The sequence below is a fragment of the Python bivittatus genome, unplaced genomic scaffold (genome assembly GCF_059951505.1).
Source record: "Python bivittatus isolate LINGU-HERP-01145 unplaced genomic scaffold, Pbiv_v1 ctg000050_np1212, whole genome shotgun sequence".
In the NCBI taxonomy this organism is placed as follows: Eukaryota; Metazoa; Chordata; class Lepidosauria; order Squamata; family Pythonidae; genus Python; species Python bivittatus.
In genome coordinates, this window is record NW_028277033.1 from 10,740,967 (window position 1) to 10,764,077 (window position 23,111).

The following is a 23,111-nucleotide window of genomic DNA, read 5'->3' on the forward strand; positions in this document are numbered from 1 at the left end:
CCCACTGAAGGTCAGTGTGCATTTCTGCAGTCTGCCTAATTTTGGGTCCAACCAATCTGGCAGAAAGAAGAGCTTCCTCATGGACAGACTTGGTATAATTGTTAGAAGAAGACTCAAATGGAAGCAATGGGATCAAAGCGTTCTAGGAATTAAAGTCATTCTTCAAGATTCCTTTCACTTCATCTCTCCCCGTCTAGATAACAAAGTGGGCGTGGATCAGTTGCCACATCAGTGTGTGAGACTCTCAGTGGTCCCTGTAAAGCCCACAGAGGCACAGTTGGTGGGTTGCAGTCGTAAAAGTCAAGTGGAAGCGCCCACCTTGATGAGTTGCCAATACGTATGCTTAATACTGATGATTCAGTTCTTTGAGGAAATGTGAAATGCTGCATTCTAGCACCCTCATTTTTTAAAAAAATATTTTGTTCCTAGGTGTCCACAGACAGGTGGGGTAGGAATAAATTATTATATCCCCTATTCATAATTTTTTGCAGGGTTAAAGAGGTATTAAGTAATTTGCTGATTAATGTCCTTAATGGACTTTTTTTTTTTTCTTCAAAGTCTAAGATGATTAAACATGGGTTAAATATACTGTTCCAGACCTCAACTATGAAGTATCCTGCACTGTCTGCCACAGCTCTTGGTGAAAATGTATTAAGTGCAAACCACAGCGATCCTTCCCGGACGATTGGTAGCCATAATGCCTCTGAACAAGTGACGGCCAAGACAAATACCAGCGAAGGTATAACCAAAACTACCGTGGGGTGCTCTATGTTGTGTCATCTCCACACTGTAGGAGGACAGCACACCCCCTTGGGCTAGAAGTTTCATGTTAAGCAGAATGGTGAATCATTTCAAACACCAGCTGAGTATTTCTGTTCTAAATGTTGAAATGTACCCAGGACCGTAAGGCAGGGCGGCCTGTGTAGATCAGTCAAATGTTGAAACGATGCTCAAGTTCAAATGATTAAAACATCCCTAAAATGTCTGTTGCTGTGCATTGTCCAAAAGAATTTATTGGTGGTTTGGTTCAGAATAACAGCAAACCATACAAATGTGACATCAGGCTTAAAAGTGCTCAGCTGGTGAACAGAGGTGGTTTAATGCTTCAAGGGGCTTTCTTCTAAACTAACTTCTCACAACAGAAGAGAATCTCTGTAGCTCAGGGTTGATCTGTGGAGTCCATGGTTTTCTCTGAGCTTGGTGGTTTTCTTGCAGATGTTTCATTACTCGACTAGGTAACATCTTCCAGTCAGGTAGCAGAACATCTGGAAGAAAACAACCAAGCTCAGATGACTTCTCACATGCAGAAAAGCGAGAAACTCAAGATTAGAACAAACCAAGGAACAGAAGCTTTAAATTTCTTCCCTTTGGACAACAAAACGTGGAATCTGGAGGTTCAGATGAACAGCATACAGTGTTTTTCACCTTTGAACTGGGCCAGTAACACTGCCAAATAAGGGAAATCGTATGCAGAGGGTTGCATTTTATTTTTGTTAATTCCATTTATAAACAATGGAGGTAGTCTTTCATAGCAAAACCGTTGTCCATGTGTTTTCATACCTGTCCAAATATACATTACATTTTTCTTAAATATCTGATTCTTTGCCTGTTCCTATGTTATTAAAGCCTAGTTATTTCAGTCCTAGAAAATACGTACATCCTAGGATGTAGCTGAAAAGAAGAGAATAATTCCTAAGCCCATTTAGACATGACAATTTGCCTTTTGGTGAAGTGGGAGCTTTGTGATGGCATTCTCCAGATTGAAGCGAATACGTGTAACTCAGGGTTGAGCTGTGGAGTCCTTGGGGTTCTCTGAGCTTGGTTGTTTTCTTGCAAACAGTTCATTACCCGGCTAGGTAACATCTTCAGTGGCTGAAGATGCACTGAAGATGTTACCTAGCCAGGTAATGAAATGTTTGCAAGAAAACAATCAAGCTCAGAGAACCCCAAGGACTCCACAATTCTCCAAATTCCACGTGTGCTTACTAGCTGAAGACCTCTGACTTGCATCATCCTCGCTGGTAGTCATTCTTTCATAGATGCTAATTCGCTGCCATTGGTTCTTTGTAGGTTGCAATGATGCTTTTGTGGAAGTGGGTATGCCCAGAAGTCCTTCACACTCCGCAAACGCCAGTGATCTTAAGCAGATGATGAGCACCTCTAAGCAATCCTGTGCAAAGAGGCAGACGGTGGAATTATTGCAAGGCACCAAAAATTCTCATTTACAGTATGTAATATTTATAAATAGAAGATTGTGCAAAGTGCAGAGAATCTGTATGGTGGTTGTGTTAATGAAAAACACTATTCATAACACATCCCTGGAGGGAGCTTCCTATCCAACATACACAGCGCAATAGCCATGATCTTTTATCATCTTTTGATGATTTTCATCTGGCTCATGCACTTTTCCCCATCATAACTCTGCTACTTGTACAGTATTAATATTACTCTTTCATCAGTAGTAACGTCCCCACGTTGTAAACATGGTTTGCTGGGCTGTGAGAATAATACTGGCAATGACCTGCCTAAAGTGTAATGAGGTGTCAACTTTTTTGATTTATCATTAGTCGCTCTTGCTCCCTCTGAGAAAATTGGTGACATATTTCGGCAAAGAATTCAGCTATTTGTAAGCATCATTATTTTTCTTTCCAAATTCCTCCTGATGTGGGTCATGCTTCATAGTGGAGAGTCTGTTTGGGAGAGTGCAAGATGTAAAAGATTTCACACTGCGGACTCCAAGGGAGAGTCACACGGGGAGTGCCCGCGTCCTCTTTTCCTCTCTGGGATGGGCTTCCCGTTGCTTATTGAATGGCTGCGGCGGTGGGACAGCAGGTATCCAGTACGACAATTCACCCAGCGGCATTCCCAGCTCTCTTCGTATCCCAAGGCAGACAAACAAGCCGGTCAAAAGAGCGGAAGAGACCGTAGCCGTGGCTCCCAGGGCTTACTTCACAACATAAAATCAAACTGTGTTTCAGAGAGCGTCTTCCCTCTTTACTGGTTATGGCAGCATTAACAGCCGACCAAAGGCGAGAAGAATCAGCTTCTCGGTTGGGTTAGGTTGGAAGGACATGGGTTTGCCCCTTGGCTTGCGAGGGGATTCTGGGGAGAAGAGCGAAAGTCCTTAGGGTTGCTCCCCTCCCTGCGTGTGGGAATCAAGCTGCGGACAAGACAACTGTAATCTTGCTGCCCTGTTTTTTGTTTAAAAAAAGTTACTTAAGAGAGATCCAAGATGATCTGTAGTCCATGGAATGAAGGTAGCCATGATCTTTTAAACAGAATTTATTTCTAATGAAAGTCCTATCTGTTAGGTTTTGTTTGTTTTTGTTTTAAAATTAGGCTAGGAAACAAACTCTTTTTGGTCCATACAATTCTACGGATTATTTCTCAGTAGCATTTAGAAGTTTTAGATCTAGGAGAGGAAGTGTTGGTTTCTGGAAGTAGGTCAAGCTTCAACCACACTTTGGTATGATTTTTCTGCAATGTTGCTGACTAAAGCAAACATTAGCAACTTGCTTGTGATGACATCACTGAAAAACTGAGCAAAAGTTCTGGAGAAACAAGCATTGCTTCAGAATTGTGCTGTTTGTCTTGTCCTTCAATAAGCCATTCACGTAAAACCTAGTTGCATTGCTTCTGCGTGCTGCGCGTGCTTTAAAAACATATTTCATCTCTTTTTTAAAATTATATTAAAATGTGAAGATTAAAAACTAATACAAAGTAATATAAAGTAAGAAAAAAAAGAAATCAAAGAGAAGGCTAAAAGCACAAGAAAGAAAGAAAAAGTAAAAAAAAATAGAAAAAGAAGAAAAGGTTTAAAGAAGTGGCTTCTGATCTTCTGGACAGCAGTTATAAGTCCAATTATAAATTTGCTTCTTTCTCAAACGTTACAGGATGACCTCCTTCTTTCTGTAGTCTGTCCTGTCTAACCATTGTGGGAGGAAAAATGTTAGTGGCCTGAAACTTATTTTAATATAGATATATATTTTTAATCACATTTAATAATAAAAGCAAGGGCTAGCTTGGAGATGACCTTTGGGGCAATGACAGGAAATAAGTAAAACTTGCAAAACCAGAGCAAACTGTTAAATAAGCAAACTCGTTGATGGGAACAGACGTGACAAGGACAAAGGGAACAGGGAAGTGTGGTAAAATTAGCTCTGGGGACGTTATGATTCAATTGAAAATCCTGAGGGTCGTGATTGTGGTTTGCGATTTTTAAGGATAGAAAGGATTGCAACTAAAGGGTCGGGACCACTTGGTCAAGCTGTCTCAGCTGACAGCTTGCTCTTTCTGGTCCTCGTTGCAATGTGCGTCTAAGTACCTTGTATGCTATTGATTAAATTTTACTTGCTTATTGAACTAACTTTTAATAAAGCTTTCAGAACTTTGAAGTGACTTATGTTCTGGTGTGTCTGTCTCCCGTGTTTAACGAGGATTTTCCCCTGACACCATCGAAACCATAAATCTCCCGTCCCATCTCTCTCTAAAACGAAAACGTGTGTTTTTGTAGCCCCGGGGAGAGGTTGCTCTCGGATCCTGAGCTGAGCGCTTCAGAGGCCACGGTGGCTGATAAGAAGGCACCTGGGAGCGAACGAGCGGCCGAGAGGGCGGCCGCAGCACAGCAGAATTCGGAAAGAGCACACCTCGCCCCGCAGTCGACGTACGTGAACATGCAGGTAAGGCCCTCTCCGAGGATGGGTTTCAACTCCAGGAAACGCCGCCGGGAGCTCTGCCTTCCGCAGTCAGCGATGTCTCGCCTCTCGTAAATAGAACGAGTCGGGCTGGGCAGCGCTTTGGGTTCAGTTATGTACTGGGGGAGGGGGCGCACTTGCACAAGTACAAGCTCGTGCACCAACTGTGCACCCTTCTCGTGCCTGCTGGACTTAGTGAGAGCCACCCACTCCAAAGTCTGAAAGCCCATCTCAGTGTCTACAGTCGTGAGGCTTCCCGTAAAAGGTTACCAGAAAGAGCACTTGGGGCGACAGGTGGAAGGTGGAGGGAGGTTGTAAGATGCCTGGACTGAAGGCTCTCCTGGGCACAGTTTTAGGGGCTGCTGTTGACCCTGAACGTCCTCAGGCCAGGCGATCCCTGGGACTGCCTCTCCCACTATGAATCTCCCGGGTTACCCATTTCAGCAGCAGGGCGCCTGGAGATGCCCTGCTGCCAGATGTTACCCAGGCGTCAAGAAGATGGTGAAAAGCACATCTCTTCTGCCAAACTTCTAATTGCGAATGACTTGAACAACTGGCTTTAAATGTATTGTGCCGTGGTTGATACTTCATTTTTTTTTTTAAATTGTGGCAAGCTACCTTTCAATGTTACAACACACAGAAAGGTAGGGTAAATTCAGTGCTAAGCAAATAGTATAAAATTCAATTCAAACTGAAAGGAAAGAGTAAAAGAAAATAGGTAGAATCTTTATCAAGCTGAGGCCTGCTCCTTGAATGTAACTTCATGGAGAAGTTTTCCTGGGAACGCTACAGAAGTAGCTTGCCATTGCCTTCTTCCCCATTTTTTTTTAAATTTTCCAATCTAGCCTACAGGCCCTCAGGTTCTCTCAGTCAGGAATTAGATCTGATCCTCCTCCGTTTTTGGAGATCCATCAAGGTTAGCAAGGTGTTGCCACCTAGCTGGGCAAAAGAAAAAGTGATTGCTAAATTCTGCACCATTAAAACCTGACACTCTCCTACCGCTTTTGATATAAATGCAGAAAGAGGTTTTATTCAGAAGTGTTCAAGCAGCCTTTTGCAGAACTAACATAAAATGTGTGGTTCAGATCTTACACAGTGAGATTGAGCATAATATGAGGGTGGAGAGTGGTGGGCTGGCATTCCAGAAACATTTCAGTGCTTTTCCCCGCATGGTTGCACTTGCAGCTAAGCCTGCGTAACAGCTTGTCTCCCAAAGAAATGGGGTGAACCTGAAGGATATCAAGGCGCGTTGTACAGCAAGATGTGCCGCGTAGGCCTGTTTGATGTTTCTGGAGCAGGACAGAGACAGTACTCTCTGCATTGCTCTAGTACAAACGGCATCAGAGATTTATGCGTTGCTCTTCCTGGTGGGGCTGTCATCTGAACATTCCCAACCCTTTGGAAATGGATTGGTGATGCTCCCGGCTTTTTCCTCAGTGGTAATTACGGCCCTAATTAGCTAGTTTTAAATGGAAGCTTTAAGTATATCAAATGTTCATGGGATTGCTGGCACATTGTTGGGTGGTGCTCAGTGTTCCCCCGAGACAAAGTCATGGACCCTGATCAAAATCTTTGTGGTGGCTTGTGGGGCAGAGCACTGGCGTGACATTTAGCAAGAGCAGTGATTAAGCGGCATTCTTGGGGTTTCATTTTTAGGCGTTTGACTACGAACAGAAGAAGCTACTAGCAACCAAAGGTATGTGGGACAACTGTCACTTGTAGCATGTATCTGTTTGTAAGCAGAGTGATGAAGGGGGGTTTGCTTCCCCGCCCCTGGCAATCCGTTCCCTTCTGCCCTCAGTTTGGGGCTGTGTTCATTGCTGAAATGGAGGAACTGTAGCTTAGACAACATGTTTTGCAATCCAACTTTTCTTTGTTTCTTTTCTTTCCCTTTAAAGGCTTCTGGAGTTACATGTTCTGAGCAAACAGGAGCAATTTTTAACTTCTTGACTGTGGTGCCCTTTTTATGAGGCAGGTGATCAGAATAGCTGGACCGTTCCTGTTTCTGTTTGCGTTTTCTATTCTCAAAAGGCACAGGACTTAGGACTTACCACCTGAGTTTCTCTTGTGTCAAGCAGTGCATATCCTTGTTTCGTGGCACTTGGGATGGTTGAAAGCTTTATGCGTCCGTATTCACCATCCACAAAGACAAACAGGGTTTCGGGCCAGCCGTATTTCTCCATTCAGCTGGCACAGTCAGTATATGTGTACATCAGCATACTGTGTGTATCTTTGACTCGTTGGAAAGACATAGGAAAGAATCATGGGAGTCATAGAAAGATGAGGTGGGTGTGCGAGAAAACGATGCACCCTGGAGTGTGGGGTTCCGACCGCCAATTGTGCACTCTTCCAAGGCTCTCAACCCACTGGGGTCTCGCAGAGGCCATCATGATTCAAGAATGGCATGATGTACGTCATGCTGCTAGTATACAAATTTAATGGTTGTGTAATTCAGCTGGCAGAGATTGCATCAGTGCAATGACAGCATGACCCACCTGATGTCATTCTGGTGTCATTGTGGCTTCTAACAGGTATCTCAAGTACTGTCATTAGAGTTTTTGTTTCTTTTCTGATCCATCAAATGCAAGTATGTAGCCTCCATTTTTGGGGGTGCAGCAAGTTGCAGGTTTTATTTACTTCGTTTTTGAAAAGGGTGTTTTTTTTGGTCCAGCATATGAATTCTCCTGTATTTATAACACACAGTTTTATCCTATAGTTATCCCCTTGTCAACTAGCAGAACCTTTCCCACCAAACATTTGCTTGGGACCCTACTCATGCTTCTGGACTTGGTCTCTACTTCTCACCTGAAACTGAGATGGGAAAGAAAGCAAATAGCTTCCAATCTATCTCTAGCCTTGAAAACTTAACAATTTATTCTAAATGCTAGTTTTTCATATAATATATAAAGACAATTCTTTGCTTAATATGTCATTTTTTGTTCTATTGATCTATCATATTTGTGTATTTCTTAACGTTGTATCTCTGTTTTCTTTTTGCTTCTGTCTTTTAATTATGTACCTGGAACTTCAATAAAACTTCATTAAATGGAGATGGGAAAGAAAGCGCCAAAAGACCCCTCACTTTCCCTTTTTCTAGGCAGCTGCTCAGCCTTGCCACATTCTTTGTTTGGAAAGCTTTACCACTTTAAAAAAAGTTTTTTTCCTACTTCTGAAGATTTCACATTTCCCTCTTTGGCCTCCTGAAACTTCAGAACTACTGTTCTGGCTCTGTAAAATTATTGGTATATATCCTTGAAACTTTTCTCTTAATGTAATTGATAGGAATTAATTTAGTTTGTGTGAGTGAATGTGTGTGCAATGTGTACATGTGTAGCAATGTATATACATGCACCCAAGGCCACATCACATACTGATATAATCTTCTCTTGCCACATGCTGAGAAATATAAACTGAAATATGAAGTGACCCTAGCAAGTTTAAAATATTTGGAAAGAGCTAAAAGTTGAGAGCAGGAAATTTTCTGGATCTGATGAACCACTTGCATAAAGAGTTTTGGCTGCTTTTTATCGAAAAAAAGAGACAATACCGATGCTTATAGATATGCTTTCTGTCACCTTTAAGCTATGTTAAAAAAGCCTGTTGTTACGGAAGTGCGAACACCAACAAACACTTGGAGTGGGCTGGGCTTCTCCAAATCAATGCCAGCAGAAACAATTAAGGAATTGAGAAGGGCAAACCACGTAGCCTACAAACCGTCTATGTCGACAACTTATGAGGTATGTGCAACTGCAGTGTGTGTCCTGTATGAAGAAGAAATTGGAGTTTGAGGATGTCACGTCTGACTTTTGCTGCTGGGACTTCCAAGGTCTCTTTGGCAAAGTGCCTTACGTGACTCCTCCAGGCCTCTGTTAAACTGTGGGGCCTATGTTAACTTTTATTTGTCTGTTTTAAGAAACAATGTGGAAAGAATCTAGGGAAGGCCTAGAAAAACAGGGATATGTGGATAGAGGAGAACGAAAGGAGCTTGCTGGATCCATTCAAACAGACATTTGGAGCTGTTCTCTGTGAACATTCACATTCTCCGATGTAGGTGCTGCTAATCTCTTGGGGCTTTGTAGCAGGTGTCTGGTAAAATCCTTGCAATGTGGGGTTTTCCTTGTAGCCTGAAGAGATGACAGGGATGGCTTTGTCATTCAGATGGAAGCCCAGCTTGCCAGGTAAACTGCCTTTATGGCTTTCGGCTCTTTGAGGCGTGCAAATAAAATGATTTGAATATGGAAAAGATTCAAGGCCTGGTGATTTCTAAAGAGGAAGAAGAACACCACGGGATTGGGGGGTACATCCCCATGGAGAACTGACACTGCTAGGCCTGTGCTTCTGGCAGTCAGAGGAGATGATAGAAAGCCCCTGAGAGGTGACGTTTCTCTCGGAAGGGCGGAGGGGAGCGTATACTTATCCAGCTATAGTCCTTGGCCACAGCTTTGAGTGAGGGGTAGGGTGTCTCCTGCTTCACAGCTGAGGAACTTCTTCTTCATCTCCCTTCTGGGGGGATCGCCCCCTCTCAACGCTGCAAAACTCTCTTGCTGGCAGTGGCAGTAGAGCTGTTCTGCCAAGACCAAATGATCCTGGGTTTGGTCGCCCTTTGACCTGCGACAGGGTGGACAGGAAAGGTGGTTCCTCTGTGAAGCCACGGCAGAAGGAACAGGGTGGTGCCTTATCTTTAACCTAACAGACTTGTAGAAGAACCCCTCCTGTGAGGAATCCCTTCTCCTTGCCAGTTCCTAACATTGCATTAAATGGGATCTAGGTAAACCCTCTGTATACCTTTCAGAATGGGAAACAAATGATAGAGCAGACTTTTTGTGGGGAGGGGAGAGGCAACCTTAGTTCAGTGTACATTGTTTCATCCATAAATATTTTAGTTTCATGTATTCTTCCAGCTATTTTACATTTGTCTTCTTTTCCCTTAGGAGTTTATTAAGAGACTACATAGAGAGAGAGAAAGAGAGGGAGGGAGGGAGAGAGAGAGAGAGAGAGAGAGTATGCGTGCGCACAAGAGCTATATCTGAGTCCTTTGGCTCTAGCCCAGGATCAAACCACAGCCTGAGTTCTTTGCTCTGTAAGCGATTTCTTCAGAGACCCAGGCATTCTTTGTTTTTGCTACGCTTGAAACATTTGGGAATAATAATAATAATAATAATAATAATAATAATAATAAAAAATAAAAAATAAAAAAACTATGGATTGCTTTGTTTTTCCTGTTTGCATTAGGTTGTTTTCAGAATGTCTGCTACTCTTAGAAAATAACTTGTGTCAGAGTACTTAGCAACACTGGTTTCAAAAATGATTAGTCTGAATTGTTTAAAAGTTGGGACAACCTAATAGGATACAGTGTGCTACAGATTAAAATTAACTGAGCAAAAGTACTGTTGCTTTGGTAATGTTGAGATTTGCAAATAATTCTTCATTTGTGCATGTCTTTTCTTAAAGTACTTAAGGCTTCTCTGATCAGAGGAATGTTGTCCACCAATTCAAGCTTTTGGCAGTTGATCCCTTGGTCCCTTATTTTGTCATCCCTTGTATTAAGCGCAAGTCTTTCTGTCGATGGCTCTCAGTTTCTCAGAGCCTTTGGGGTTGGCCTTATGCTCAGACAGTCTTAACTCGTTAGAAAATTAAAGTCTGATACGTTGCTCGGTGTCTCTGGCACTGTGTTTGTTTTTCTGGCCTGGGAAAAACAGTGAGAGATGAACCTGAGTTTTATTCTTCCTCGGGCTTACCTTGAGCATTTAAACAGACGTTTCCTTCTATGGAGCTCCTGTTTTTGCAGTAGACTGTAATGGGCTCGTGGAGGAAGGGCGCCCCTGCAACCACCCTCTTGTCTTTGGTGACCCCCTCCTATGGATGCCCCGCCCCAAGTGTTCTTGGCGCTGGAAGGAAAGGTCCCGGGGGTCAGATAACCAATACGTGGGCATTGCTGGTCTCCCCTCCTTGGTCTCTGGTTCTCAGATGGAGCATTTTCAGTGATTGAGTTTGATGCAACAATTGAAATGGTCTGGATGCTCCAGGGGATAAGTAATGAGGGTGAAAGGGTGGATTTACAGGCAGCCATATTAGGAGGACATGGGCTCATCTTGAAGTAAGCCTGAAAAGCGTGAATAGAGAGTAGAGATGAATTTACTGAATATGTATCTGCAAGAGAGCACAGGTAAAAGGATACTCGAAGGTTCTGCTTAGTCATAATTAAAGAAACTAACCCCATTCACCTTTCTTGGTCTACAGCATGAATCGGGACGTGGTTAACTTACAGTTTAACCTACTGCAGCAGGATTCCTAATTCACTGAACTGACAAAAAGGACTTCCAAAGCTTAGCTTTCTTCTCAACATCGTTTTATAAACTTACAGCTTTAAGGGGAGGGAGCGGAAAAGCAGCGGGGAGATGACTTGAACCATCCACATCATGTCCTGTAGTATGAGGTGGTATTATCAGGACAGTAGCTATTCTGTGCTTCCTCCCTCCAACTTCCCAGAGCCCATGGAACGGCGGCTCACCTGGGCTCACCTGCGAATGGGTTGCGCCACTGGTTTCGTGTTCTTGGGTAAGCCACGCTGGCATTCTCACCGCGCGTTCCGGTCACACTCCTTCCTGCTGACTGTCTTGCAGGGCCCCTCCATGTCTCTCTCCCGGTCCAACAGCCGGGAACAGCTGGGCAGTGGGAGCGACTCAGATAACTGGAGAGATCACAACGGCATTAGCTCTGCGGCCCCCGCGGACTTCGTGTCTTCCATCGGAAGCCCTAAACGGAAGCAGAAATCAAGTAAGCGTTTACTCCGTTGGTGTGGTCAAGTTTCTAACGCACAGCTAATGGCTTGAATAAAATTTAGGTCCAGGTTAGTTTATGCAAACAAAGGTCAGTTAGTGGCATCAACCTGTAATTGTAAATGATAGAATATTAGGAGAGAAAAATGAAATACTCAGTGACAATAACAGCCCCGCATTGCATTTCTTCCCTCTATTCTGTCCTTGTCTCTTCTGCTTCATACCCAAATGTCAAAATACTATTTCCATGCTCCCCAGCCACATCTCAAGAGATAGAATTGGCTGGGGTGCACAAAGCCAGTGTCCTCCATATTTGTGATGGCATGTAATTTTTGCCTTACTCTCACCAGTATTCTTTGTGTTCTACTTCCATGAAAGCAAAAAGGTAAAAGCTTGATAGTTCAACAGTGGGCAGAAATCCAGATCAGTACTTCACAGGAGTTTGCATGCATTGCAAGTGAAGCAGAGGAATGGGATTCTCCTCTACAGTAAATGCAAATTAACTAGAAACTCAGATTTTTTTCTCTTGAACTTCTAGGTGAGCACTATCTCAGCAGTAGCAACTACATGGATTGCATCTCCTCCCTGATAGGAAGCAATGGCTGTAACCTGAACAGTCTGTTTAAGGGATCTGACCTACCTGAGCTGTTCAGCAAACTGGGTTTGGGCAAATACACAGACATATTCCAGCAACAAGAGGTCAGTGTTTGGAAAAGGCTTTGCTGTTGTTGTTCCTTGTAGACTGTTTTGATTGCTTCCAGACTAAATTGCTCCCATCTGCTGCACTTTCATTGATAATTCTGTCAAGACCACATCTTCATTCCTTGGCTGCAGGAGTAACTAGCTTCAGACCTCAGTGTTTTCAAAACGCTGTGTTCGGAGAAACAATTTGACATCCCCAAACCAATTTCCGTTGCTCGTAATCATACCTGAAAACCAGCTCTCTGGAGGAATGGGAGTCTGATCTGCAGCATGGATGCCATCCAGAAGCCCGTGCCTCACTGCTTGGGGAATGCTAATAAGAGCAGGAAGGCTGGTGACCTAGATAGCGTGTAAAATCCTGGCCATCAAAAAGTGGTCAGGAAGAGATGCAGGAAAAGTACGGAATTTCCTGTGAATCTTCAGGCTGTGTGTTAATTCACTCAGTTGGATATAGACAAAGTTGTGTCGGTACTCCTTGTTGAGTGCTAGAGATGTCGCTGAAACATTCTATTCATATGCATACACACATGCACACATGTGATTCACAAGTGTGTGTGTGTGTGTGTCAATTCCTGCTCGTGTGTGCTTGCAGTTGCATGTGCACACAAACACACACACCAGAGGACAACGCCCACCCACAAAAACCAGCAATAATAAAAATTAACATTACTTGCATTAATAATTATTAATTAGATTTAGGAAACTCTTTTTTAATGCGCTTAAAAAACAGAGAATGAAGCATTCTTTAACAGAAAGGTTCTTCAAAATGTTTTATTCTATGTTTTTCAGCCAGTGCAATTTCCTTGACTTTTAAAATATCACTGATTAAAGAGAAATGCAATTATCTAATATTTTGCAATACAAATTAATTTTTTGTGTTGCAGTGGTTCATCAGTCTTGGGAAATACAGACAATAAACCTGTGGGCATAAATTACCAATAATTGCTCGGTAATTTTAAAATTTCTTCAGAAACTGCCATGAATCACTGAAAGGGGATTGCCTTTTAGAAAGATATATAGAGTAATTCACTTGCAACCACTCAGATGTAATCTAGAAGTTTTCAATTGATATAAATTAATTTTAAGTACGGTAACATCTCTGAATTGTTTTTGTAGCCAGTTTTTTATGACTCACCAAAAGAGATTTGAAGGAATTCTGTTCCATGAAGAGTTCAGGATGATTCATCTAGCCGAGCTCCTAACCTCCTCCTAGTATTTCTTGAGGCTGTTGCACTTGATATAGGGATGTCGTAGACCTGGGAGAGGTTCCTTTGATTTAAACGTGCTTTGGATGTTGTTAATAGTCATGATTGCTGACAACTTACAAATAGTGGTTTTGCTGCTCTTCTTTGTGACAGATTTGTCTACAAACTATATTCAGCAGAATTTTTTTCTTCAACTGCCCTCTCAGTGGAAGAGCATGCATACATGCATACATACATACATACATACACATATATCTTGAATATTAGAGCATGATTGTGTTGTGCTTTATTCTAGATTGATCTTCAGACATTCCTCACTCTAACAGATCAGGATCTGAAAGAGCTTGGAATTACTACTTTTGGTGCACGAAGGAAAATGCTGCTGGCAATCTCAGGTAAAGGAAAATCATGATGTTGTGTAGTTTGTAAGGATCCCCTTTTCCCCCTCTTTTCCTTGACTGAGTTATTCTCATACATAGAATGCCGAACGTCTGTTTTCAGAAACTCAACGTATTCCTGCGTATAGTAATATTCTTGTCCGTCCCTCCACTGCCAGCCTTAACCTCTCTGTTCTCATAAGTCCACTCGTGTGTCTGTTCAACATGAGATCCATTGATTTCAACGGGAGTTACTTCTGATAAGTGAGCGTAGGAGCTGTGCCGAGTATGGGCTACCATAAGACTGGCACCAGGAGCTTCATGATGCCCGATTGCTGCCCTGATATTAACGTCTATAATGGTCTGTAGTCAGGGATGTGCAAAACCCCCAAACGGGCCATCTCTTGATCGGCTCTCCCTTGAAGAAGCTGCTTTAGAAAGGCCGGCTGCGTCTCTCTTAAATAAGCAGCCTGATGCCTCGCTCACTTTCAACCTGCAGTTATCTAAAACTCTGGATGAGTCCTGACGGATCTATCGCTTGCTCCTACCCAAATCCACCCGGCGTGGTTTTATGTCTCGTGGGGGCATGCCTGCATTCATTGGGTTCGCATTTTCACTGGACTACAAAATAATAGAAATGTTTTCCATTTGGTTGCCAGATTTTAAATGGAAGCTTTTCTCCCCTCCCCTCCCCTCCCCTCCCCCCCACCCCTCCCCTCCCCCCCAACCCCGCAGAACTGAACAAAAACCGAAGAAAACTCTTTGACCCCTCCAATGTCCGGGCCTCGTTTCTGGAAGGCGGGGCTAGCGGGAGACTGCCCCACCAGTATCACTCGGACATTGCGAGCGTGAGTGGCCGTTGGTAGCAGGAAATGGAGGCTTTCACGGTTGACTGCACAAATCAATGGGCACAGCGATCCTGTGGACCGTCACCACTGCACACCACCCTCTGCACATTGGGAGTCTAGGTATCAAGGACCACGGCCTTCTTCTTTGCACAACTTCATGTGCCGAAAGAGAGAGAGACAGAGAGAACACTCGCCTGGCTTTCCAAGCGCCAGATGCAGATTATGCCTTACTCATGTAGATTGGACAGAATTTGCAATAATATTGGGGGGGGGGTGTTTAGTATTTTATGACTTATAATAACTATATTGTATGCACTGAATGAATTGTTTTTTACTTCTTTGAACGGAGAGTGACGGGCAGGGATGCCAGAGGGGGTCGTAGCTTGTGGTTTTTATCAAGGAAATTTCTGGTACTGCTTAATAATGAATTGAGGTCTTTCTGCACTTTACGTGTTCTGATTGCTTTTCCTGTGGAAATTCTTATTGCTTTCCTCTAATTTCCATGGGAAAAAAGATATTGTAGTGGCACTAATCAATGTTTGCCAGGTGCGTTCCCACTATAGGTGAAAAGGCTCCCTGTAAATGGTACTAGCAAGTGGAAATGTAGGTGACTGCTTTCTTTAGACAACTGTAGGGAAACTTTCCATAATCAGGTCTATGAATATGAGTCTCAAACCTCATTTGGAAGGAAGTCTTAAGAAATATTTGCAACAGAGTTTGCACACTGTAAAAGATGCAGTGAAAGACCAAAATGGACCTTGTTGCCACCACTTAACCCTATGTAGCTGCTGCCTGTAATGCTAAACCTGATTTTAATGGTTATCTCAAAGCAAAGACTATTTTAGTATAAACTGCCACTAAAGGACACTTTATTTATAGCAAACGTCTTATTTTTAGAACCTGTACACTTATAGTGCATAAGAAATTAAACTGATCTACTAAAAAGTTTATGGTAGAGAATGGGAAGCAGTTCGTGGAGGCGTAGCTCCAGGCCCTGGTTCGTTTGACAGAGCATTCGTTTAATTTGACAAGACAGCCCTGTTGTTGTTATTTCCAGAAGGATGTTGCTGACGTGGCTCTCCACGCACCCCTTGAAGAGCTTCTCGGGTACCTGCCGTGACATCCGCCTCCTTGACTTAAGTTCACGATTGTCTGCCGCGAGCGCTTTGAGTCGGGCTATTTTCAAAACTCTGTATTTGGGCGATCCCGGAAAGAGTTCATGTGATGTCTTGGTGGGGCAAACAGTTGTGTTCTTATATGGCGAAAGGTCTAGAAATCGGATTACGTTGTTTCTGTCAAATGACCTGGTATAAATTTATGAAGGACAATACGAAGTGCCTCACTGATGTTTCCAAACGTGACTTTATCGGTAGGAGAAAAACATTCCCATTGCATATATTGTGAATTACTTGTACTGTAATTTTTTTTTTATTTATGTACAATGTACAAACCCTTTAGGGTGGATGCAAACCACTCTTAAGAAAGGCATTAACGATTACCACGGTGGTTTTTTTATATATGCAGAACAGGGGTGAGATGTAGGTTTGACACTTTTTGTGGATATTCCTTTTCTGTGATGAAGAAGACACAAACACAAAGGGAAGGTTAGAAAGGTGAGAGCTTAGCGATAAAATTATGAAATAATAATCTGCTACACATCAGAATTCATTTCAATCACTTCCAGTGACATCTCAACAGCCTTTCGTGCCTGCTGAAATAGCTGCTGATATTTCTCTGATTTTTGGAAAAACAGGGCTGGATTAGTACAGCTAGTGCCTTTTCTCAATGTTGAGTTGTGCATTATTCAGGAAACCAAATATTTTTCTTTTGAAACGTAGCCTGTACTCCAGTTTGTGCAAAACAGAGGTCCTGATATTCCCAGAGATCTTGTATCACGCATGCTCCCTTCAGAGGGGGTCTCTTCATTACGTTGTAAAGCAAAGCACTTGTGTTAGAAGTTCAGGACCTCGGGCTATGAAGGGTTTCACCACAAATGGAAAACTAACTTTGTTTAATCTGTGCCAGAGTTATTCAGATGAGGACTTGCAGTCTTTCCGTTTACATTGAGACCCAACCCACAATCCATCCCACTGGACATTTTTTTCTCCCATGGAATTGTGCGTCCCGTTTTTTGTTTCCCCCGCTTGAACTCAAATGGCCACACACTTCGATAGTATTACCCTTGGAAGATGCCTTTCAGCTGCAGCGGTCTACGCTGGAGTGAAGAATGCCCGAGGGACAAGGACAACAACAGGCCCCACTTCCACAGAGACACCCCACACCCACAGACCACACTGGAATAGCAGACTTTCTCACTCTTTTGGATTCCACAAGGGGAAAAATGGCAATGCAACATTCAGTATTGTCAGTATTGTATTATGCACAAAGGATACTGAAGCATTTGTTTTAAATTTTGTGCCTTTATAGCGACCAGTTATCTGTAAATATAGAGCAGATACAGATTGTATTTTGGGAGGGAAGGGATCCTTTTTAGTGATTTTTTTTTAAAAATAAATAAATAAATAAATAAATAAAATATGGAATTAAACATTTAAAAATGGAGAATTTCAAACTAATCAAATGTTACATGAAAGAATAAATTTATATAACCCTTGTTACATTGCTGATTAAATGAAGTCTGGTTTTGTTTGTAGATATGCTACTAGCCAACATCATCTTTGTTCTTAACAGGAATTATTGCCCTCAAGACAACAAAAGTTATGCCTTTTACTTTTACCTTAAGCTAGAACAGGAACTGTAAAGGGTTACTGTTATAGGAAGAGCAGTGGGTTCTAAATCTGCATTTTTAAATTTTATTTTTCTGGATTAAGGCATGTATCTTGTGAACCATGATCATGTCACGATTTTTCTTCTGCAGTAGTGATGTGGGGTCTTCCCTTTTAGGTGAGCAGTCTACTGCTGCCAAAACAGCTGGAGATACTACGAGATCCCAAATTCCCAAATGCAGACATAGGGATTGCCTCTCTCCTTCCCCAAAACCACCTTCCCCTGGAGAAAAGCCTTGCCAGGGTGGCAATTCAAGCCTCATCCTTAACGTGCCTGTTTTGAGAAAGGCAATTCGTTGTGTTTCACACAACATAGCAAAACTTAAAATACAAGCGGTGTTTTAGCTATCTAAGCTGAATGTTTTTAAGAAATGATTTTCTGAACTCCACTGGAGTTTGGATCTCCACTGATTCTTGGGCAAAGATTCTGATGCCCTTTGGATGAGCTAATTAAAGTTTCCTTGGGACGATTTTTCCCAGCCTCTTCCTCTGTTTCTTGCGTTGAAACACAGAAATGGCATTTGCACTGTGGCGATAAAGGGATGGATTTTACTCCAGGATTCTGGTGTGGTCAGAGCACGGAGGCAACCCTGCTGACTCTTTGTGCTGATCCTGAAACCACGTGGCCTAAGAAAGACCAGATGTCAATTCAAGCCGTTTTTCTCAACCAGTGATATGCATAACCTTATTAATTTGCACAGTAGTCTAGGTGGGATGTGACTGCCCTTCCGTAACTGGGAAAGTCCACAGGAGAGAAGAAAGCAGGAAACACGGGGAAAGCCGCCAGTGTCCAATCCAGTAGGCTGAGGAAGGGGGAACATGGCGGAGTGGTTCCTCTGCCAAGGCTAGAGACGCCTGTAGCCAACGTCGCTTCAGCCTCAGAAAGGTCTCACTGATTATTTTCAAGTTAATAGCAATGTGATCAGCAGCATTTAATGTCCTTAAAACTTACCATAAGCAGTAGTTATTATTTCTAAAAACCTGAAGAGAAACACGCATGCCCAAAGACCCAATCTACTTGTCCTTGGAACAGGGAGTAGGTTTCCTCCTCTCTTTCTGGGAACAAGATTCCTTGATGGAATAATTGGTCAGACTTGGGATACTTTATTTCAGTGATTCTCAGCTTTTCAAATCCTTTTCGTCTTGACTGGCAGAGACTGAATTAGGAGAAATAGAAAAAGTTCATGGAATTAGCGTGCGGTATATGATCTTATAGTACACAGTTATGCCTGAGATCTGATGGACGTCTCACTGAAAGAGCATATTCTGAGACAACGCCGTACCAAGGAAAGCTAGCGGTCCTTCATCCTGCTTGGTAGAACTTTGACAATTTTACCATCGCCTCTAACAATATTCCTTGACGAGACTAATGAAATCCAGCCAGTCAGAGTAGATAGAGGAGTTACATGTGTACAACCGCGTGGCTTGTAAGGATTGGCATGTAGAATGTAAGAGGTCCTCTATTCTGTAGCTCTTTGTTCACCTGCTAGTTCTCCCACTGTCTTGTCTTGTCTTAAAAAATAATTTTATTAAAGATTACAGTTAGGAAAAATGCAAACTAATACAAACTACAAAATACTGTATATAAAAATGAAAAATAAAAATAGTGCAGAAAAGAAAAAAAGAAAAATATAAGGTGGTAACTTGCCCCTTCATCACGACAAGTACAAACAATTTTGGTAACTTAAAATACAACAAATGCTCTCTTCTTCCCATAACTCATCTCTCAACTATAAATAAAATCTTAAAGCCTCATCATTCATTCCCAATCAGCAAAAGTCCATTAAGGGCTACCAGAGATGATAACATATCTATTTTAATCTTGATCAGATAAGCCAACTCTATATTCCCTGTACTTTTAACAATACTGGTTTTTAATCCCTTCAAATAATGTCCTCGAACTTGATTTCTTTTCATTTTTTCTTTGTCTCCTCTCAGCATATCCTTCAAAACTTTAACAGATCTCTTTTGTAAATCCAGTAAAAGAAAGTTATCCAAATCTCTTCTGATTTGATACTTGTATGTCCTTTCCAAATATCAAGACTTCAACCAGTTTCATTTGCATATCCAGTACATCCTATTTTTTCATATCATTCTTGTAACTTGTCATATTTGAATCCACATTCAAATCAATTTCAGTCTTATCCAGTATAGCTTGTACCTCTTCTGTAACAACGTTTGCATACCATCCATTTATGATGTTAGACATTCTTAAAATTAATTTCTGAGTCCGTCGTTCACAGATCTCCATAAAAATAGCCACAGTTAAAGTGTTGTGCTGCATTCTGTACTAGTGTGTCAAATCTGAGTATTCTTCTACTTTAATTGTAATCTTTAGTTTCTTCTGGTTCCCTCTAGTGTCCAAAATTCAAAGTCCCATCTTATCATGTTTTTTTTTCCCTCAGAAAACCAAAACAACCAGTTTCCCATGAGAAGGATTCTTATAATTAATTTCAAATTCTTATTTCAAATCCACCTGGACCCTTAGTCTGTTTTTAACTTTCCAAAATCAACACTTGACATCCTTTTGCTGTTTATTCCCAAACATAATATTTTTCTAAATCCTTAAGCTTGTATTTAAGGAAACTCACCCAATGAATGCAGTAAAAACTTGCCATTCCAAAGAGTCTTAATATTTCAAAAGCAGTAAAAAATAATTCCAAAGGAGATTAAGAAATGAGGCTCGGTTAAGCTTTTTGTCCATAAAGGCTACGTTACAACTGTGAGCTTAGATGGAATCCCTCGACTCCCAGCCGCTCAACTCGTGAGCCAACAGCAAAAAACTCAGTTCCTGTGGTGTACTCATGAGGAGCGGCTGTCCAGAGTGTGTGTGGGCAATCTCACAACCTCTCCTTTCCCCTGAGAGATTTCACCATCCACAGTCCAGCATCTGGCTGCTATCTCCACCGTAAACACCGTCCCGCTCAGACAGGGACATCTACCTCGCCACGGCCTCACCTGAAGTTCTCTCTCCCACTGTCTTTTCCACATTGACAAATCTTTCTGGAATCAAGGAGCTACAAAATAGGTTTTGATAACTATTAATTTAGATAATCTCTTTGCTCACATGAGTTGGGGAGATTGTGTTGACAGTGACATATACCTCTAATTAGTTGTGCTGGAAGTGAGAAATGTACTAAAGGGATGACTGTATTGAAGCTTTGATTCAATAAAGCTCTGTGATTGTTGTCCTGTGTACTGTGCTGCCATCTGTGGGGCAAAGGTCTTGGTGGGGAGGGGGGGGGGATAAGTTCTCTGTGTTTTCCCTCTCCCAAGAACTATAAGTTGAGACCCATGTGCTGGTAACGCCTATGGCAGAAAGCTGGAATAGTAATAAAAATAATAAATAGAATTAGAAAAAGATAGATTTAGAAAAAGATAATTCAGAGCTTAAAGGTTTGTTAAAAGCTTGAATTTAAACAAAGTTTTAAACTCTCTTAAAAGATTGCCAGTTGGTTTACTTTCTTTAACTTCACAAATGACTGTTTGAGGCTGTTCCAGAAATTGGTAGAATGGTCAGTCCCCATAACATTTAAAATTTGAAAACAAGTGGGCTGAAAGTGCAAAATCAAATAAAATCCAAAGAATGAATTTCTGCAGGTAGCAAGTAATGTTGTGGGGTCAGCAGACACTTAAAAGACTATCCAATGGGAATGATTGTTTTTAAACAGCTACTAGAAGAATGGTGGTTTGGAGCTGTACCCAGAGAAAGAAGGCCTGGATAATGAAAAAGTAGAGGCATCTCCTCCAGAAATGCCAGTCCATAATGCCAGAAGACATAATGCCAAACCCTGAGTCAGGCAGGCTGAAAATAAAGCCAGACTGTATGACTTTGGGGCAGAGGCAATGGTCAAAGGCTACACCTTTGACCTCTCAAAATTCAGCAATTTAGTTTTAGCTGAAAATTAATTAAATATAGCTAATAAGATTACACCCCATGCATTTAATAATAATTTCCCCTTTCTGTGACATGTAGAATTACAATTTGGTGGTGGTCTGTGGTGGGAGCTAGTCTAAGGGTTTGGAGATCTCAAGTGGCCTCTTCAAAGGAACACTCGGAAGAAATCAAGAAATGATTCACTGCTGGAGAAAGAGATGGGAAAACAATCCAGAGATGGCAAAATTATGGGATAGAAGCTACTGAAAAGAAACAGATATAGCAGTATCTTCTTTATTTTGTAGTCAATCCATACGTGGGAGACAACAGTTGGAACTGCATTGTCCTGCCATGCTCAGATCATGAGACAGGTTAATCAGTCCCTTCCTGAAATAAGGCCTTCAGCATGATCCATATGAAGTATAATAAAGCTCCAAAATGTCAAGAAAAATGTGGGCATTTATGGTTCCCTTTTTGAGAGCTGGCCTTGGAGAAATGGTAGAGAATGACCAGCCAAGCCTGCATACATGTAACTCTGTATCTGCAGAGACAGGACTTTCAATGGAGACTTTTCTACAGATGCAACGTGCATCTTTTTACACCCCCAAGCCTACACTGATTAAAAGGAAGGAGGAGCTTCTTAACATCACACCATCCATGTGCATACTAATAGTTCTATGCAGAAATGAAGCCTGGTTTTGATTAAGTATATCTACTTATCAATGTTCAGTTATGGAAACTTCCAGATTAGTTTATAATGATCTTGGCCAATGTTACATCCACTGTGAAAAATATTACCAAAATATTGTTTTCTCTAATTCTTCATGTCCAACTAAACTTTTTCCAAAATGCTTTGAATTCATGTATTAAAGGAAGACATGGAACCTTTAAAGTTTGTCAATAAAGGTCTATGGCTTTACAGTCTTGTTTCTTGTGACTGAAGTTTGAAAACACAACTCCAGCAAGAACTAAACAATCCCCTGTGGTGTTTAGCCAAAGTCTGTTGCAGCCTCACAAGAAGCTGATGGAAAAGGCAGCAAATATTTGAATTAAAGTGATTTATTCTGGTAAAGCAATGCTGGAGAAGCCTTGCTTGATGGGGGCCCTCTTCATGATGACCTAAGCAATCTGCAGTAATTTCATTCCACTATTTTGAAGTGATGCATCATATTTTCCTGGAATCTATCATGAAGTACAGAAAGTTGTTCTGATATTTCATTCCAGTATTTTAGTGGCACTATTATATTACTTTTTTTCTTGAAATCAGAGCCTGGGACATATACCTTACACTGCTTTTCCCCTTAATAGACTGAACTAGAAGGCATAAGAAATTCTGATGTCCCATTCTTGAATTTCTCCTGAGTTTAAGAATGACAAGTCCTTAGAATATGAAGTTTATACAGCTGTTGAAATTCCACACACCAGTTCATCCTTACCAATTTTTCTGCAAGATAAATTTTGGGGGAAATCAGGGATAGTGATTTGGTTTGGTTTACCAAGCATTTTGAGGGAAAAAAAACTTTAAAGAATTTGGGTGGGTGGATGGGTGTGCCAAATTACTTCAAGAAAATTAAGCCAGGAATAAGAGAAAAAAAGGATAGAATCATTCAAAGAGTGGTGGTGATAGAAGCAGAGAAAACAGGTTAAGTACAGTTTAACTTGTAAAACAATGCCTTGCTTTTTCCAGTTGTGAAGGCTATAATAGCATCTAATGCTCCTTAGATACTGTTATACATGCTCTCTTGCAGAACTCTTTAACATAATTGAGACCAGAAATGATCGTTCAAGGAAGAAGCGTTTCTGGGTTCTGAACAATAAGAGTTACTAAGAACAATTGCTAAGG

The 23,111-nt window shown here is 41.7% G+C and overlaps 1 protein-coding gene across 1 annotated transcript in view; it reads left to right on the forward strand.

The window, feature by feature from the left end:
- The window catches only part of BICC1 (BicC family RNA binding protein 1), a 106,472-nt gene extending 84,403 nt beyond the window's left edge, over window positions 1-22,069 (forward strand). Inside the window, exons 13-21 of the mRNA XM_088129763.1 lie at window positions 598-739; window positions 2,071-2,227; window positions 4,514-4,679; window positions 6,351-6,390; window positions 8,277-8,431; window positions 11,318-11,471; window positions 12,012-12,172; window positions 13,676-13,775; window positions 14,493-22,069. Of these exons, the coding sequence (XP_087985889.1) occupies window positions 598-739; window positions 2,071-2,227; window positions 4,514-4,679; window positions 6,351-6,390; window positions 8,277-8,431; window positions 11,318-11,471; window positions 12,012-12,172; window positions 13,676-13,775; window positions 14,493-14,623 (1,206 nt within the window). The 3' untranslated portion in view covers window positions 14,624-22,069. The remainder of the gene's footprint in view (window positions 1-597; window positions 740-2,070; window positions 2,228-4,513; window positions 4,680-6,350; window positions 6,391-8,276; window positions 8,432-11,317; window positions 11,472-12,011; window positions 12,173-13,675; window positions 13,776-14,492) is intronic.
- Window positions 22,070-23,111: the final 1,042 nt, after the last annotated feature.